Source organism: Leishmania infantum, chromosome 33 (assembly GCF_000002875.2).
Source record: "Leishmania infantum JPCM5 genome chromosome 33".
Classification (NCBI taxonomy): Eukaryota; Euglenozoa; class Kinetoplastea; order Trypanosomatida; family Trypanosomatidae; genus Leishmania; species Leishmania infantum.
Genome location: NC_009417.2, coordinates 1,280,510 through 1,297,524, shown reverse-complemented (window position 1 = coordinate 1,297,524; position 17,015 = coordinate 1,280,510). Strand labels below are relative to the sequence as shown.

The 17,015-nt window shown below is 57.3% G+C and overlaps 3 protein-coding genes across 3 annotated transcripts; all 3 read right to left on the bottom strand.

Annotated features, from left to right (window-relative positions):
• Positions 1–245: 245 nt before the first annotated feature.
• Positions 246–578, bottom strand: LINJ_33_3110 (hypothetical protein; the record flags this gene model as incomplete). Its single annotated transcript, XM_001468319.1, has 1 exon — positions 246–578. The coding sequence occupies one exon, from the start codon at positions 576–578 to the stop codon at positions 246–248; it is 333 nt and encodes a 110-aa protein (XP_001468356.1).
• A 5,304-nt stretch (positions 579–5,882) lies between these two features.
• LINJ_33_3100 (conserved hypothetical protein) lies at positions 5,883–7,856 on the bottom strand (the record flags this gene model as incomplete). The annotated part of the gene is made up of 1 exon (XM_001468318.1): positions 5,883–7,856. One exon carries the CDS (start codon positions 7,854–7,856, stop codon positions 5,883–5,885), a length of 1,974 nt encoding a protein of 657 aa, XP_001468355.1.
• A 3,655-nt stretch (positions 7,857–11,511) lies between these two features.
• LINJ_33_3090 (conserved hypothetical protein) lies at positions 11,512–15,315 on the bottom strand (the record flags this gene model as incomplete). The annotated part of the gene is made up of 1 exon (XM_001468317.1): positions 11,512–15,315. The coding sequence occupies one exon, from the start codon at positions 15,313–15,315 to the stop codon at positions 11,512–11,514; it is 3,804 nt and encodes a 1,267-aa protein (XP_001468354.1).
• Between the last annotated feature and the right edge of the window lie 1,700 nt (positions 15,316–17,015).

Genomic DNA, 17,015 nt, shown 5'->3' with positions numbered 1-17,015 from the left:
TTTCGCGGTGGCTGATGTTGTTTTTGTCTCCTTGCCTTGATGGTGGGGAAGGGCAAAAGGACGTTAGCGGAACGAGGGGAGGGGGTGAGGCGACAGCTGATCAGGAACGCTCACCCGTGCTCAGCTCCTTGTCGTTTTGCTGCGGGGGACGAAGCGCCGGCAAATAGAAAGAAGCGTCCTGCATGCACATGTTGCCCGTTTGAGTTACGGCCTCAACGCGCTTTGCCATAGCAGTCGCAGGTGCTTCACATGCACACACAATCACGCACGTTTGCATATCGTCTCGTCACACCCTTTCCCTCCCCTTCAGTGCATGGCTCGCAGCTCCGCCAACTCGACATGCACACACACACACACATAGACTTCTCTGTCTCCTTCCGAAACAACGGTGCGAGAGCCACTATCGACGCGGATAAGACAAGGAGGCGAGGGGAGGGGGTGAGGCAACGGGGTACATCGCAGCAGCGGAGGCAGAGGAGAGGACGGACTTGGCAGCACCAGCTGTTTGCCATACGATAGACACAGGGGGAGCCACGTTGCCCACGCCACGGATTCGGTGCAAAAGGATGCAAAGGCATGAAAACGAAGAAAAGCAAAAGAAATCGAGAGGGAAAGGCGAGGAGGAAGAGAAAACGGGAGGATGCAGGTTAACAAAGGGCATTTGATGGACAACTCTTCCGTGGATGCAGCCGCCGAGCCCCGACGCGTCAGAAGTGCCGTCGTGATTCAGCGAACCGGTCATCCATGAAAGGCAGCGGAGGAGAGCAGATGTCCTTTCAAGCAGAGGAAGGAAGCATACCTGCGCTGTAGGCGCTGGTTGTAGAGTTCCGTGCCGAGAACTAGTGCGTCTACATACAAGCGCAGTTGATCAGCCGCACAAAACACAAATACGACAAGATGAAGTATGGCCAGTGGTCTCTCTGCTTATTCTCTACCTCGTTCACCGCAGCATTGCCGCTGGAGTACGCGGGTACGAGTTTATGTGTGTGCTTGCATCCTCACCCTCCAATATGGCGATTCAGCAGCATCCACGTTGCCTGCTCTCCTTCATCGGGCGACGCTTGTGTCCCTCGGTGTCTTTATGGATGGTGCTTCTCAGCAACGCCGCACACACGATGAAGCATCATCGAAACATCTCAAAGCACAGCACATGAAATATAAAGGCAGCGATAAAATCAAGCCTGAAACCAAAAGGCAAACAAAATACGCAGCCCTACATACGCACGCCTCGGCATGGAAACAGACAAGAGGCGCGCATGGCCGGAAAGAGACGAAGAGAGGGTAATGGAATGCAAAGGCAATAAAATCAACCCCTCACCACCGAAAAGAAAAAATAGTAAAGGGAATGAAGCGAAACAGGAGAGAAGTGAAGATGATCAGCAAGAAAAAAATATATACGAAAAAAGGAGGTATCCATGATAGGTCTGTAACCGCACACACACACACACATAAATACGCACACCTTTAGAGAAGGCACGCAAACGCGTAGAATATTCAACAATATAAAATCTGGCTAGTCAGCATACATAAAGGCACCAAGACACGCACACATGCACACTGAGGCACATGCATACCGAGAGATTCGAGACAAAGTAAGGAAAGAGTGAATACAATAGACGAGAGAAGCGGGAGAAACACATAATGAGAAGGCGGGCATATCACATGCAAGTGCAAAGGCACCCACCCATAGAGATGCCGACAGCGACTAACCCGAGATGCGATGAGCGTTGGCATCGCTTTTCACTGCAAGAAGCGGTGCAGCCATTGACGGACGTCTCGGCGTGACGTGAGAGACACGAAGCCAGAGAAAATCGACGAGATGCAGCGAAACCTAAAGGACAAAGCGAGAGACGCGGAAGAATAGAGATGTCGAGCCAGCCAGCAAAGAAAAAAAAAGACTTGACGACAATAACAACTGAAGATGGAGAAAGAAGGGGCGAATATTCAGAAAAAGACACGGCCCCTTTAAGCGTACATACCAGCACCAACACAATAACTCGGAAAAAAAAAGAAAACAAAAACACGGAAACTACACATAGACACATGCGAAAACAAAGAAAGTATTGAAAAAAAAAAGCGGAGGGCACTCGGTCGACAACAACAAAAGACAACAATAGCAATTCCCTTTTCCTGGTTGGCGTGTCTCCGCATAACACGAACATGTCGACAAGCATCGGCATGCAGCCACCGCTCACCTAACTCTGTCGCACTCGGGCTAAATGCTCGTCGCCTGGGACGTGGCTCTCCCGCTCGTCGAATCGCGCCATGCGTCCAGCACGCTCGCCCTGCCCTTCATCGCCTACTCTTCCTGTGCCCGCTGCGCGATCGGCGCCTGTCGTGCACGTGGTGGGTGGGCGGTCCAGGTGCGTGCCGCACGAACGCAAGGAGGAGCCTCGAAAGCCTCAGGGGTCAGGGTCCTTCTGAGGCCCGGCACACACTGCCTGCATGCCGTGCTTCGCCCGCCCGCCCCCCAGTCCGCTCCAACCGCGGCATCCCGTAATGTGGCGTGGCGGCTCTCCGCAGTGCACACCCGATGGCTCGGTGGTGCCGTCCCGGGTGCCCTCGTCATGCCTGCCGGCGTCCGCGCCGCATCAGCCCACTCGGTCGGATGCAGGAGACGCCGCATGCTCCGCACACATGCACTGCGGGAGAGGGGGCATCGGCATGGCCCTGCATGCGCCTTCTTCCCCTCCCCCCCATCGCCCGTGCTCGGCCGGCCCCTGGATGCTTTGCTCGCATCAGACACACCATGCCAGCGGTGCTTGACAGCGCCGGCGCACACTGCTCGCACTTCCGCATCACGGTGCCTGCCTCATGGCGGCGTTGTTGCCCGGGGGCGTGCCTGGATACCTTGCCCGCATGTGCCGCGACAGGCGGGGCGCTGCCCTGAGTCTGTGGCGGCAGCGGCGCTTCGCCTTCCCCGGTATCCGCACGCCTCTGACAGGAGTGGAAGTGCAAGCAAAGCGGTCGAATCCTCGACAACAACCGCAGCGAGCGTTTCCAAGCGTGCTCATGCCCCCAAGTTGCTTCGGCTCAGCGCCAGCACAGGCTTGTCCGCCGACACCAAGAGACCGCAGTCGTACCCGAGGGCATTGCATAGGCTGTTGGGGTATCGACAGAGTGTGCACAAGACCCTGACACTGCGGTGAGGCGACCGGCAGCGCCAGGGACGCACAAAGAAAACAGCAGGAATGCCCCCCCCTCCTTCTTTCCACGGGCGCAGCTTCCATATGAGCTGCTCATGCTCCTTTTCTCCTTTGTTCTCCCTCGTGCTGGTGCTGTGTCATCGTCCTCTTCGGCACAGACATACTTTTTGGGCGTTTTTCTGCTTTTCTCTGTGGTGTTTTTGCCTGGTGTCACAGCCTCGTGGGCATCCTCTCGATGCTTCACGTGGTGCGCGGCCTTTTTCTTTGCTTCTCTCCGCGTCCACGCCATACTGCCTAGCCTTGGTTGCGCGTCGCACAACGGAGAACGCGGCGACGCAAACAAGGGTATTCAGTGAACGTGGTAAGCGCAGAGAAAGGCATGTGAGATCGGAAAATAAAAAATCAATAGCCGACCACAAAGCGAGCATCGAGAACACACAAAATATAAACACAACAAGAGACACGGCATGCGCACGCCTTTCGGCTTACGCGCGCTCCTCAGCTGAGCTCCTCTACCACAAAGAGAAAGAAATACAAGCATACCAAACAGCGACACTAGGGGGTGAGCCGGAGGTGAAGAGCTGAACTGGGAAAGAAGATGGCAGAACAGCAAAGCAGATCGACTAAAATAGTTCAAAGAAGGCCAACACGTAACACGTATATATGCACTCTTGTCGTCTTGTCTGTGTCTGCATCGGTGGGTCGCGCGCACGCGGAGACAGGTAGGGGAGGGGAAGGGGGGCGTGCTGGAGTGCTCAATGGTAGAGGATCTCACTCGCGAGTCGAGAGTAATGCAAACGAAAGAGACGCCAAAAAGGGGAAGGTAAAGGGGCAATGCCACCTCCGGCACACATGCGCACAGCGCAAATGGCAACAAGAGCATTATTCACAAGCGAAGGGAAGAGCGATCCTGCGCGAGAGAAAGAGGAAAGTGATAACCCAGCGTCTCCGCGCCTGGACCCTTGAGTTTCCCTGCTAAGTTTTTCTTTTTCGCGTCATCTCATGTGCATGGGCAGCTAAGTATCTGGAGTGGTGGGAGGGGAAAGGAGGATGAAAAGGATCTTAGAGATGAGTAGGCTGTACCGCGCATGCCTCTCTTCAACACACACACACACGCGCTCACGCCTGCGAGAACCGAGAGAGGATGTGAGTCGGAGAGAGAAAAAAAAAACGTCACCGAAAAAAAAAAAGAAAAGGCGAAGACAAGCCCATCGAGGTGTGAGATGCAGGACACGCAAACACAGACACGCGAAATATCAATAAAAAATAAAACGATGACACTCCCTGCAGTCCTCCTTTTTTGATTGGTGAGCACGTAGGTAAATACATGTGCGCTTGACGCCAAAGGGCGCCATCCTTCCTGCTTCACCTCTCTCCGCGGACACCTGACCCTGAAAGTCCTCGCACACATGTACCAGAAACAGAGAAAGACGGCTGGCAAAATGAGAGAGACATTCTGGTTTAGAGGCGGAAGTGAAGCAGGTAGAGTTCATCACAGCTGATGCACCGCTTGCCTTCAAGAGCGTGCGGGGCATAAACACATATACCTTTACACACACGCACAGGTGCGGGCTCACGCGCATGCAAGGTGGAGGTGCAATAGGTGCGGAAAAAAAAAATAAGAAATGCAAGAAAAAAGGCATAATGATGTTTAAGAACAACGAAAAAGAGAGAACGCGCAAGAGAGCCCTCACACATCAGCACAGTAGCACATGACCTAACACACACTGTGAGCAGAGTGAATACCTTGACGTGGAGGAAACCAAACAAAAAAAAGGTGTCTGTCTGTGAGCGTAGGGAGGGGTGGGGGAGAGGAAGATGAATGTAGGCTCCACGAATACACGGTTCGCCACCACGTGTGCAAACACACATCAGCACTCTTTCTCCTCTCATTTTCCAACCCCCCCCCCTTTTTTTCGGTTGTCCCTGTCCTTCCACATGCACGCCTCTTGAGCACTGCGTCTTGTTTTTCGGAGTGCAGGGCTGGATGATGAGAGAGGAGAACACGAAACAAGATCTCATGCTTTGCGATGCAAAGCATGAAACGAAGGTGCGGGGGGTGGAAGCTAGGGAACGCTGGGGAGTAGTGAGAGGGGAGGAGGGTGGCGGGCGTTCATCAGAGGAGAGGGAGAGCTCAACGAGATACACGACTACAACAAGCCAACGCACAGCAGACGTGAGAGACACGGTGGAGGTGAAAATGAGGAAAGTGGCGGGCAAGAAGGAGGGGCCCATGGAGAGGACTGTACACATAGGGCCAAACGAATTGAACAAAGAAGGGCAACCACGGGAAAAACGGCTGCCCATACAAGTGTGGGTGCGCCGGTCACGAAAGAACAGCATACACACACAACCACAACGAAGACAGGCACACCTACATCTGAGGCTCTTGTCCACCATCATGATGCCGACAATGACAATGAAGCGAGAAACAGAGAGAGGGACACATGACATGGGCGATGCTTTGTTGCACCAGAAAGCGCAGGGAGAAGGGGGGAACAAATGGAGCAACAGCAAGAGGAGGCAATGCATCATTTGCCGCGGATGTGCGTATGCGCTGGTCGGTCTCAAGCCGGGGTGCTCCCCACCACCCCTCTGCATCAGTGCGCACAAGCACGCACGCGCCGGGAGGACGGAATGGGAAGAACAGCAAAAAGGGCGAGGGGGCGGCCGGGAAGGGACGGGGTGCTGTATTCACGACGTAGCCGCGCCAGCTTCTCGCTGCGTGGGAGCGCTTTAGCGGCCCATGGAGTAGCCCTTCGGCCGCGTGTTCTCGGGCGACGTGAGGAGCTCCTTCGCGTCCTTGACCATCTCTTCCATCCGTTCGATCTGCGCCTCACGCGTCTTCTTTTCCGACCCGGTCGCGGACTCCAGCTTCTCCTTTTGGCGCATGATCTCCTTGTACGTGTAGTCCACAAAGCGTTTCACGTTACCACTGCGCGGCGGCTGGTTCTTCACCTCGCGCATCTTGCGCTCCACCTCGAGACCTTCGCGGGCGTCCACATCCTTCGACGCAATCCACAGCCCGCTCACGGTGACGCAGGCGCCGTCGACGGCGTAGCGGAAAAGGCGGTGCGGCGACGACGCAGACTTGTCGCGAATATCTGTCTTGTGCGCCACCGTCTCGCCACAGAGTGCGATGCAGAGGGAGGACAAGTGAACCTCTTCCTCCGCACCCGTCTTCTTGATCGTCTTGAGAACGAAGAAAGCGACAACGATCTCTTTATCCTCCTTTGCATTCTTCAGCCCGCCGTCGAAGGAGCTGACGCACTCGCTCGCTGTCTTGTGTACCTTTGTCTCCAGCCCCAGCAGGCACGGGCCGTACACGGGCGATGACCCCATCACCATCTTCTCGTAAGAGGCGCCAGGTTTGAGGAGGTCGCAGCACTGGTCGGCACAGCGGAGCGACACCATCGTCATCGTGATGTCGAACTTGACAGCCATGTCCTTCTCGTTCTTCTCCAGGCGTTCCACGCACTTGCGCAGAAACTGGCGCGCCACGTCCTGCGTCACCTCGGCCCTGCCCTTACCAGCGCACAGCATAAGTGCCGAGTTGTGACCGTTGAACCAGTTGCCGCACAGCTCCGAAAGAAGCACCGAGTCAACGTCGTCCTTCGCCGAGGATAGCGACAGAGCCTCGTCCACCTCGAACGTCTCCTTCTTGCCGCCCTTCTCGAAGACGACGGTGCTGGGGTCCTTGACAGTGATCACATCGGCGCCGGTGGCCTTCTCTACCAGGATGAGCGAGTGCACGTTGTAGTTCGATGGCAACTTTGCGCGCAGCTTGCCGGCGGCCCCGTTGCGACCAGCCGCCGTAGACGGCAACGCACGCGACGCTCCGCGGCTCACCTTGGTCTCCGAGTGAGTAGTCGTACCGTTGCTGGCACCGGCTGCGCTGCTGCCCAGCTTGACGTCTGACTTGCGACGGATCGTCAAGGCTGTCACGGTAGAGTTGCCCGTCGCCACCGGCTTTTCGTGCTTGCCACGGCTGTATAGGTGGTTGCCGCCGCGCTTTCCGCTGCGCGGCAGGTCCTTGGCATTCTCGAAGGTGCCGATTTGCGGGCACAGCTCGTCAGTGTCCACGCGAGTTGCCTCGGACACGAAGCCACCATAGCCGCTCGAGATGCCGCTGCGCTTCACCTGGCTGCCGTGGCCGCCCATGCTCATGTTGGCGAGGCTGCCCCACTGCGCCGCGATGCCCATCGTGCTCATACCGCCCATGCCGTACATGGAGCCCATCGGGCCTCCCATGCCGTACATGGAGCTCATCGGCATCATCATGGTGCCGCCCATCATGGAGCCAGGGCCGTCCATGCCGTACATCGAGCCCATTTGGCCCCCCACCATCGAGCCCATGCAGTTCTCGCCGCCCATGGATCCGTAAAGGTTGGCCCCCTGATCGCCCATGGAGCCGTACGCGCTGCCGCAGTTCATGTTCCCGTTCATGCTACCGTAGCCGGCACCCATGGAGCCGTATGGAGCACCCATGGTGCCGTAGGCAGAGCCAGCCATCTGGCCCGCCCCCAGAGAGCCGAAGCCGCCACGCATGGAGCCAAAACCGCCACCCATGGAACCGTAGGGAAGGCCGTTCACGCTGTTCTGCCGAACCATGCTGGGCAGCTGGGTTGTCGGCGCAGTAGCGGCCGGAGAAGTCGCCGGCGGAACAGCCGGAGGGGGTGCAACGCGCCTCAGTCCCGGAGCAGGAGACATGCCCGGCGCACCGGGGGCAATCTGACCTTTGGGCCCCCACATGCCCGGCGGCGCCGCGGGCTGATTAGGGTGCCCGTCCGGCGCAGGGCCCGACGCAACGCCAAGCTGCTTTTTGGGTGCGCCAGCCGGAGGCGCCGGGGATACAGTGGGGGGGCCGCCGGTGAGTGGGGCGACAGCCGGAGGGGCGCCAGTGGGGTCGTGGCGCTGCAGGGTCATGGCGGGCTTCTGGGCGGCAGCACTCGGTGCGGTTGATTGGCCGTTGGCAGCAGGCGCACCGCCGGCACCGTAAGTCTCAGCTCCGGGTGTGGTGGCGGCGGCATTGTTCGCCTTCGGCCGCGAAAAGCTGCTCTGCTTCTGCAGAATGGAGCCCGACGGCGGAGGGGGGACAATGGCGCTCATGACCGCGACAAGAGAGGCGAAGGTGAGTAGGCAACGCGTTAGCGAGAAAATGTGCTGCGATGTGCGCGTGTGTGGAGACGAGAGCGACGGGGAGAGGGCGTGAGAGAGACAGCGGGGTGCGACCGAACACGAACGAGTGGAGAGAACGATGTGGAAAGTGGCGAAACCTACACGGCGCCAAAGCGCGCAAAAGTGACAGCGGCGACGGGGCGAGAGGGAGAGAGAAAGCGGGAGAATGAAGCACACCGAGGATGTATATGTATATGAGAGAGAAGATACGCCAGAGCGGCACCAATTACGTGCGCGTTTGGGCGGGGAGGGGGCGCGGAAAAGAAGGTGATTGCGAACGTAGGAGAAAGAGAAGGCATGGACAGCGAGACAAGCCGGATTCATCTGCGGAGGAAAGACGAAAGGAGATGCTGAGAGTGGAAGCGGCTACAGACAGACGGGTAGAGGTTCTATCTGCTCCGCTGTCTCGCCTCGCCCCGCCCTTCTTCTACACCCCCTACCTGGCCCCTCCCGGCATGAAAGCGACAAACAAGGGTGATATGAAAGCGCCAGCTAAGCCCACTCCGTAGACGCAGGGGAAACGAGCTCCCTTTTCTCTGTTGACACACGCACAATGCACCGCTCAAATATACACAGGCGCATGAATAGGCCGGCGCACTTCGTCTCATTCGACCCGCTTGTCCGCTTAAACTCGCCATGATGGCGGATCAGGGAACCATTTCGAAGACAGAGTGAAGAGGAAGGGGATGTGGCTTAATGAGATACAAATGAAGAGGGCACAAAAAATACAGCCGGCAGGCCAATGCACGCGACACAGTTGGTTTGCCCACGATACGCGCGAGGTGGGGCCAGCGATGGTGACTTCTTCCTTTTTGTGTGTTTTCTTTTTTTTTCGTACCAAAGTTGTCGAAGGAGAGCTGGGTAAAGCGAACACAAATCTGTGTATCCACACCTAACAGACACACAGACACGCATGCTCCTATGCTGACGCAAGGAAAGCTAAAAAAAAACGCAAAACTAACGAAAAAAAAAACGAACACAGAGGGGGAAACGTGAGTAAACAGAGCAACAACAAAAAGGAAGAGGATGAGCAAGCACTTTCACACCTGCCAGAGTTGTGCTTTATGCGCAGATACGCACATTAGCATTTGCCTGCTCTCCCCAATGTTTGAAATGAATGACTTTGAGTTATGTAAATCACGCGGCTGACGAGCGTGGGTCCCGCAGCGTCCGAGAAGGAGGAGTTCAAGGAGATGGGTCGATGAAAAATGATGGTGACTTTCTACCCCACATGTCACCAACGTGCTTGTGCGACGGTATGCTCCGACGCCAAGCTGGATAAGTCCTCTGCAACCTCTGTCCCGAGAAACAGGAGTCGGCACGGGTGAAGGTTGGAGCGGAAACTGCGCGAGGCACTTTTCATTCCCCACGAAGGAAGAAGAAAAAGTGCACAATATACAGGATGTTTGCCTGCTTCGCCTGTACATGGCTACCTACGGCATGGGTAACAAGTCACTCTCACCCCCTCCCGCATATCCAATCTCGCCTATTCCAGCCTTAGGAGGTGGTTGTGAGGAAATCCCTGACTCAGAGGTTAGCAAAGCACGTGCACTGATGGCTGAATGGCAGATGAGTAACAGTCACGTGCGATAAACGCCTTTTACGTGTGTGCTGTGCACAAGTGATGAATCCCGCGAGCCTAGCGAGCCGCCTCAGATGAAGAAAGGCAAACCGGTCAGTGCCTACACAGGTTTAGGAGCTGCTCGACGAAAAAAAAGTCGACAATAGCGAGAGCTCCCCTTCGTTTCCGAGACAAGAAAAGCAAAAGAAAAACAGTAAGAGAGGGCAAGCGGCAAACCAAAAAGGGGAGAAGGAAACACGAAAGCATGTGTATGAAAGCCGATCAAATTTAGGACGCCCCCACCCCAAAAAGAGAAAAAGGGTGTGTGGCGGTGTGGAGCAATGATGAGGAGCCCTGTACTTGCGCATCGGTTTGAACAGAAGAGAACACGGAAAAAGAAGAGCTACAAAGCAAGTGCAACGCCATTCAGACTCCATCGTACATTTCGAAAAAAAAAATGAGCACAGAGGGTGTGCACACAAGTGGACATCAAAGCACATAGGGAACTCAACGAACAGCCAGACACGGCACGACGCACTTGAGGCCCACCACCGACAGGAATGGGCAGCTGGGAAGGGAGTGACATGCACACGCATAAGCACATCGAAGAAAAAGAAAACAGGATCCACCAGCATCAGTCAGCGCGTACACACAAACACATAAGGAGCGAAAGAAAAGAGGCTTCGCACATATAACGGGGAATGCACATTGATTCTACTATAGCACCTCTTTCCGCCTCCCTCATCCCCCCATCTCACCCCATCCTCCATCGCACTTGTGTCTTGTCTTTCTTGGGCCCTCTCTTTCTGACAGATGCGCGCAGGCTCGGGCAACTCGCGTTTCCGCGGTGCTTATGTGCACCTTTGCTGCTCATGTTGTGTGAGTGAGTCAAAGTGGAGGTGCGAGCCGATGACGGTGCTCGATCTTCGCATTGCGAGGGAGGACGGGAGACCGAGAGAAAGAAATGCTGGACGGGGGAGGGGGCATTGAATGGGAAAATATCGCCTCATGAGAAAAGGGAGGGTGAGTGATGCTACAGAGAGGGAAGAGGGAGGGCTACTGAACAAAAAAAAAGCGAAAAAGGAAAGAGGTAGCCTACGCATGCATCAATGCACATCCAGTCACACGCCCACGGCACGAGAGAAGAGGTTCCGTTTCTACCCAGCAAAAGGAACGCAACCAAGTCTAATCACAAAAAGGGCAGAAAAAAAGGAGAGAAACGACGACGTTGTCAGAGGGCCAATAAAACAAAGAATAAAGCAGAGCAAAAACATAAAAAGGATGCCCGAGGAGGGCGGGTGCGAGTAGGAACATATGCACAAAGAGAGAGAAAGAGGTGGACAGACACGCAGAAAATAGAAATATGGCAGAGAACAGAAAAAAAGAAAACGAAAAACAACACTGAACTCTTTCGGCGCACACATACACACGCACGTGCAAGGACGAAAAAAAAAAGAGAGCAACGCCGGAACACGAAAACACCAAAAGAATGACAGACACGGCACCCCGGGCACATGGGATAGAGGTGGAAGGCGAAGCCCAAAGACAACCACTAGCGCTGCAGAGAGGAAGAGGTGACAAGCAAAAAAAAAAACGACGTGTGCATCGCCGGCCGTGCGACCCCGGTTAACGCTTGTAGACCGCCGGCGCGCTACCACCTGGCGATTTCAGCATGTTCTGCGCGTCCTTGAGCATCGTCCCAATGCGGCCAACCTGTGACAGTAGCTGTGGGTTCGGTGCCCCGCCACTGGCTTCGATCTTGCGCTGCATCGCCGCCACCGCCAGCTCCGTTTGGGTGATGAAGCGATTCAGGCTGCAGCTGCGGAGGGGACCGTTATGCACACGCATCATCTTCGCGGCTAGCTCAAGCACTGGTTGCGCCATCTCGCCAGACTTGCCGCGGATGCCAGCCACGTAGATGCTGTTGCAGGGGCCACCAATGGCAGTGCCGAGCAGCGACGCGCTGCTGCGCGTCGAGAGGACCTTTTCGTACTCTTCGACGCTTTCCCCCGCGATGGCGACCAGGAAGGACGGCACACAGACATCGCCGTCGGACTGTAGGATCCGCAGAATGACGGCGATGTAGCCCACGCCACCTTTTTCGCGCACCTCATTGCGCACCTCTCGCACAATCGGCTCCACCTGCGCCTCCGCGACTGGCACGATATTCGCGCCGTACGGCACGTTGCCAAAGAGGGGCGAGGAGGCGAGGTGGAGATCATAGTAGGGAGAGTTATCGGCCAGCAAGTCCTTCACCTTGTTGTCTTTCGACACAGTCACCGACCAGAATGCCTCGCTGTCCTTCGGTAGGCCGCGCATAATCACAGTGATAGTCTTGACAGCCATCGAGATGCCTACCGTGCTGCCCCCGACGTCGCTCGTCAGCATGGCGGCATTGTAGCCGTCGAGCACGATCTTGTGCATCTCATCGATCATGGCGGACCGGATCGACCCGCCCTTCACCTGTACCACCTCCGTCGGGGTGTAGCGCTGTTCATTGATGATCAGCTCCTTGTCCGTCACTTCCATCGGCGTCTTGTTGGCCGCGCCGCTGGCATCGTCGTCATCGTCCATGATAACCGCAGAAACCCGGATTGGCGCCGACGTCTTCACGCCCACATCTTTCTGTGGCTTCTCGTGAGCTGAGGCAGTTGCATCGGTAGCATCTTCCGGCTTGCCACCGCTCATGCCTGGTGTCGGGCTGACGCGCTTGTCGCCCATGTAGTATGCCGGCATGCTCTCCCCCCGGCACTTGAGAAGGTTGTCGTAGTCGTCGTGCATGATCTGCAGCCGCTTTAAGACCGCCGTGAGTCGGTCACGCTCCTCCCCTTGGGCCCTCTCCAGCTTCAGCCTATTCGCCTCGAGGCCCTTCTTGGCGTAGTCGATGAACGCCATTACACTGCCATCACGGCTCGCGTGGTTCGGCTGCTTAGTCAGAGCATGCATGTCGGTCAGGCTGCTCTTGGCCGCCTCATTGGACTCGTGGTCATTGCCGACGCACACGAGCAGCGACGTCACGCACGGGCCGCCGATCGCGTAGGACAGCAGAGAGCGCGAGTAATCCGGGTTCTTCGACATCGCGCCGCAAACGCCGGCCGCCGACGGCCCGGAGGCGGCCATGAAAGAGGCCACGACCACATCGTCGTTCGTCTTCAGTTGCTTCAGCACCGCCGTCATGACAATCATGGAGTCCGGCTCCGTGAGGTGGGCCGGAGCGGCTTGCAGCGCCTGATCCAGTGCCGGCTTCACGTCTAACGCCTGCCGCAATGTTTTGTAGGTCGTGTCGACAAGGACCGGACCAAAGAGCGGCGACGACGCCGTGCCGAGAGGCTTGGGCCCCGCCGACGCCGCGCCGTTCGCCATGAGATCGCAGAGCACCTGGCGCTTGCGCACAACGGACATGAAGAGCTCAATGCACGTGTCTTTCGCCTGCACCGGTGGCGACTCAAACGCCTTTGTAAGGATCTCTGCAACGCTCTTCCATGTGTACTGGTTTTTGAGCGGAATCCTCGGCTGCGTCTCTGCCGAGAGCAAGGCCACGTTGCGGCCCTTACCGAAAACGGCGCGCAGCGTCTTGAGCGTATCTGACTCGGGCACTTCGTCCGGGTGGGTTCGGACCACCACCTCATCCGCCCTCACCCGCTCCGCCAGAATTGTCGCCGTGCCGTCGACGCACACGACAAGACGCACCTGCGTCTCCGACTCTGGCTTAGCGGTCGGCGTGGCGTCAGACGCCACAGCGACCGTTTCGGCGGGCTTCTCCGCAGCGGGTTCGGCCGGCGCATCAGCCTTCTTCGCGGCAGCCTCGCCGCTTTGGGGCACCGTCTCCGGCGGGCTCGTGGACGAGTTGCTACCAAAGAGGTTGTACGCCATCAGCGGCGTCTGCTCAGGCCTGGCCAGCAGCTCCTTCGCGTCCTTGAGCATACGGTCAATCTTCGCTGTGGTCTCCGGGGACGCCTTCGTGTTGGCTGCCGCTGCGCGCTCCGTGTAGTCGATAAAGCGCTTTACGTTGCCACTGCGTGTTGGCGAGTTCTTGATTTCGCGTAGGCCCTGGGAGTGGGCGGCGGCGCCGCCGACCAGCTTTTCAGCATCTTTCTCCGGCACATGCACAATGGCCACGGTGCGGCTAGCGCCGCCAATCGCGTTGGTGAAGATGAGCGCGGGTTCAGTTGTGGCGTGCTTCTCGGCCGCCTTCAGATTCTGCATGCCGGCGTCGTTCACCATGGCGACTAGCATGGACGAGACGTACACGTCCTTCGCTGGCGCGGCGCCGCTCGTGGTGACAGGGCGGATCTGCTTGATCTTGTACATGATGACGACGAGACACTCTTTCGCAGCCTTCGCGGCGGTACCGATGACAACCTCGGCCGCCTCAGCCGCCGACATGATGTCCTTCTCAGACGCGTTCATCACACACGGGCCGTAGATCGGGTTGGAGCCGATCTCCGCCTTGGCCGGCTTCGCGTTCGCCTCGAGGAGGTCGATCATGTTGCCGGCCTCGGCGAACGACACCGCCGACGCCTTCACCTGCGTCACCTGCGCCTTATCCTCCGCGAACGACTCCATCATGCGCTTGACAACGGCAGTGATTGGTTCAGTGCACGCCGTGTACGGCTGAGAGCCGCAGAGGGCCAGTATGGACACGTTGTGGCCGCAGTGCGTCTGCTCCACGATATCCCTCAGCAAGTCCGACTTGTCTATATTCACCGGGGACACCGCAACCTCGTCCATCTGGTACGTGTTTGTGCCTACCGTCACGGACTTGTCGGGGTGGCTCAGCATCGACTCCTTCGCCAACACGGCAATGACGTGCACGTTGTCGTTCACCTGCTTCGTAAGACGGTGCGAAGACGCCATCGCCGTCGGCATGGCACGGTCGCGACTCTTCTCCGCATCCTTCGCGTCCGCGTCCTTCTTGTCGGCCCCCGTGCCCTCCACGGCATGCGTCTTGCTCTTCTCCGCACCGAGAGTCGCCTCGCCGCGCGCAGTGGCCTTCGCGCCCGAGTCCTTCGACGTGCCTGCTGTGTCATCCTTTTCTTCCCGCATCTCCTCGTGAAGGGACGAGGACGGCGGTGGGATGCTGATGTCCTGCTTCGGACGCGAGGTGTAGGCTGACGGTGCACGCCAGAGGCTGCCGAAGGCGCCGCCGACGTAGCCGCCGGTGCTGCGAAAGCTCATGCGGCTGTTGAAGGGGCCGATGCCGTACATGGAGGCTCCGTTGCTGCCCAGACCCATGTTGTAGCAACTCAGGCCGTACATGGAGCCCATCGGGTTGCCGCCCATGCCGTACATGGAGCCCATCGGGTTGCCGCCCATGCCGTACATGGAGCCCATCGGGTTGCCGCCCATGCCGTACATGGAGCCCATCAGGTTGCTGCCCATGCCGTACATGGAGCCCATCGGCCCACCCATGCCGTAAATCGAGGTCATGCCGTTTTCACCACCGCCTATGGAGCCGTAGTTGCCCGACACACTGCCATTCATGCTGCCGTAGCCACCAGGGCCCATTGAGCCGTATCCCCCCAGGTAGTTGTGCCTGCCATCGCCCATGATATAACCGCCAGGGCCCATGGACCCCAATCCATTGTATTCCATGGTACCCGCCCCATCGGCACCTATGGAGTCGTAGCCGGTGGGCCCCATCCAGCCATAGCCATCGGCGACCATAGCGTTCTGCGAGCCTGGCGCCGCATTGGCTGTTGTCGGAGCCCCAGCAGGAGCGGGCGCGCTGCGTGCACCGCTGGCAGGAGACGTGGCGGGGAAACCGGCTTGTATAGTCGTGGGAGCCGCCGACGATGGCACAGGGGAAGCGCTGCTGCCCGCGCGCTTGGCATCGCTTTGCAAAGCTGCGAAAGGCGCGGCTGGCTTGGACGCTGAAGCAGATACCCTCGCCGACGGCTTTCGCGGCAAGGACGAAGGCACGGCCGCTGATGCGGTGCTCTGATGCCGCGGGAGCTGTGCACCGCCAGATGCCGAAGGCTTGTGGCCGCTGCTGCTCATGTGTGCAGAGGATACGGACGAAGGCTTTTTGTCTCCGGAGTTGGACGACAACGAGGAGCGGCGGTGGCCGGTCTTCTCCTTTTTCTTCGCACTAGAGGCCATCTCGAGTATCGAGCTGTAGCACGCAAAGAAGCACACACAGGTTTGAGGGACTCAAGAAAGGACCCGCACGAGGCCGATGTGGGGTGAGAATACACGACCACTTTGACCGACGAGGGCAAGGATCGCAAGCGCAGCACTACGGAAAAACAGCAGAGGAAGAGGAGGTACGGGGGAGGGGGCACAACAGTGGAAACAAAAAGACAAAGAACAAAAAACTGAACCTGCCGAATAGCAGCACGCAAGAAAGATGGGCGGAAGAGATGGAAGCTAACTATGAGTCGCTGCAGTGGCCACACCGGTAAAAGGGTGGGCGAAGGAGACGGAGGTACAGCGTACGTGCAGACCCTCTCACAGTCACACACGAAACTCCACGGCTTGTGAGAGATGAAGAGAGGAAGAGGGGGGGTGCACACGCAAAACAGAGAAGAAAACAAGCGAGAATGGAGATACACACGACAAAAAAAAAAAGAAAACCGTTGGAGTACGGGAAAAGGCGGGAGAGAGAAGCGGAGAGGCTTGAGAACCAAAATAGGGTGCTGCTATCCGTGCGGCGACTGCTGTATGTGTGTGTGTGTGTGTTTCGTTTCTTTTGCGTGCTCTTACCTACGCCTGCTATGACGGCTGCGCTCACCTGCTTGCTTGAGCAAACACGCAAGCACGGTGAATCGATGCAGAGAGAAGCTCAAAGAGAAGAAACCAAAAAAAAAAACAGAACGCGCAGCAACAAGAATTCAAGTGCGTTACTGACCGCGTATACGTCTGTCTGTGCATGTGAGTGTCGTGGAGTGGTGATGGTGGTGGCAGTCCAACACAGATGCGTGTGCGCACCAACGTGAAAGATGGAGGTTTGTGTGTGTGTGTGTGTGTGTGTGTGTGCGTGTGAATGAGAAGCAGAGGAGGATAACAGTTCGAAAGACGTGGTCAGGCAGACAGAAGAAGGGGGTCAAAGAGACAGAGAGGCTACGAAGCACGAGCTCCGCGTGTACTTCAATCGCAGCATGAGCAACAAAACCGCTCCTACCAAAGGG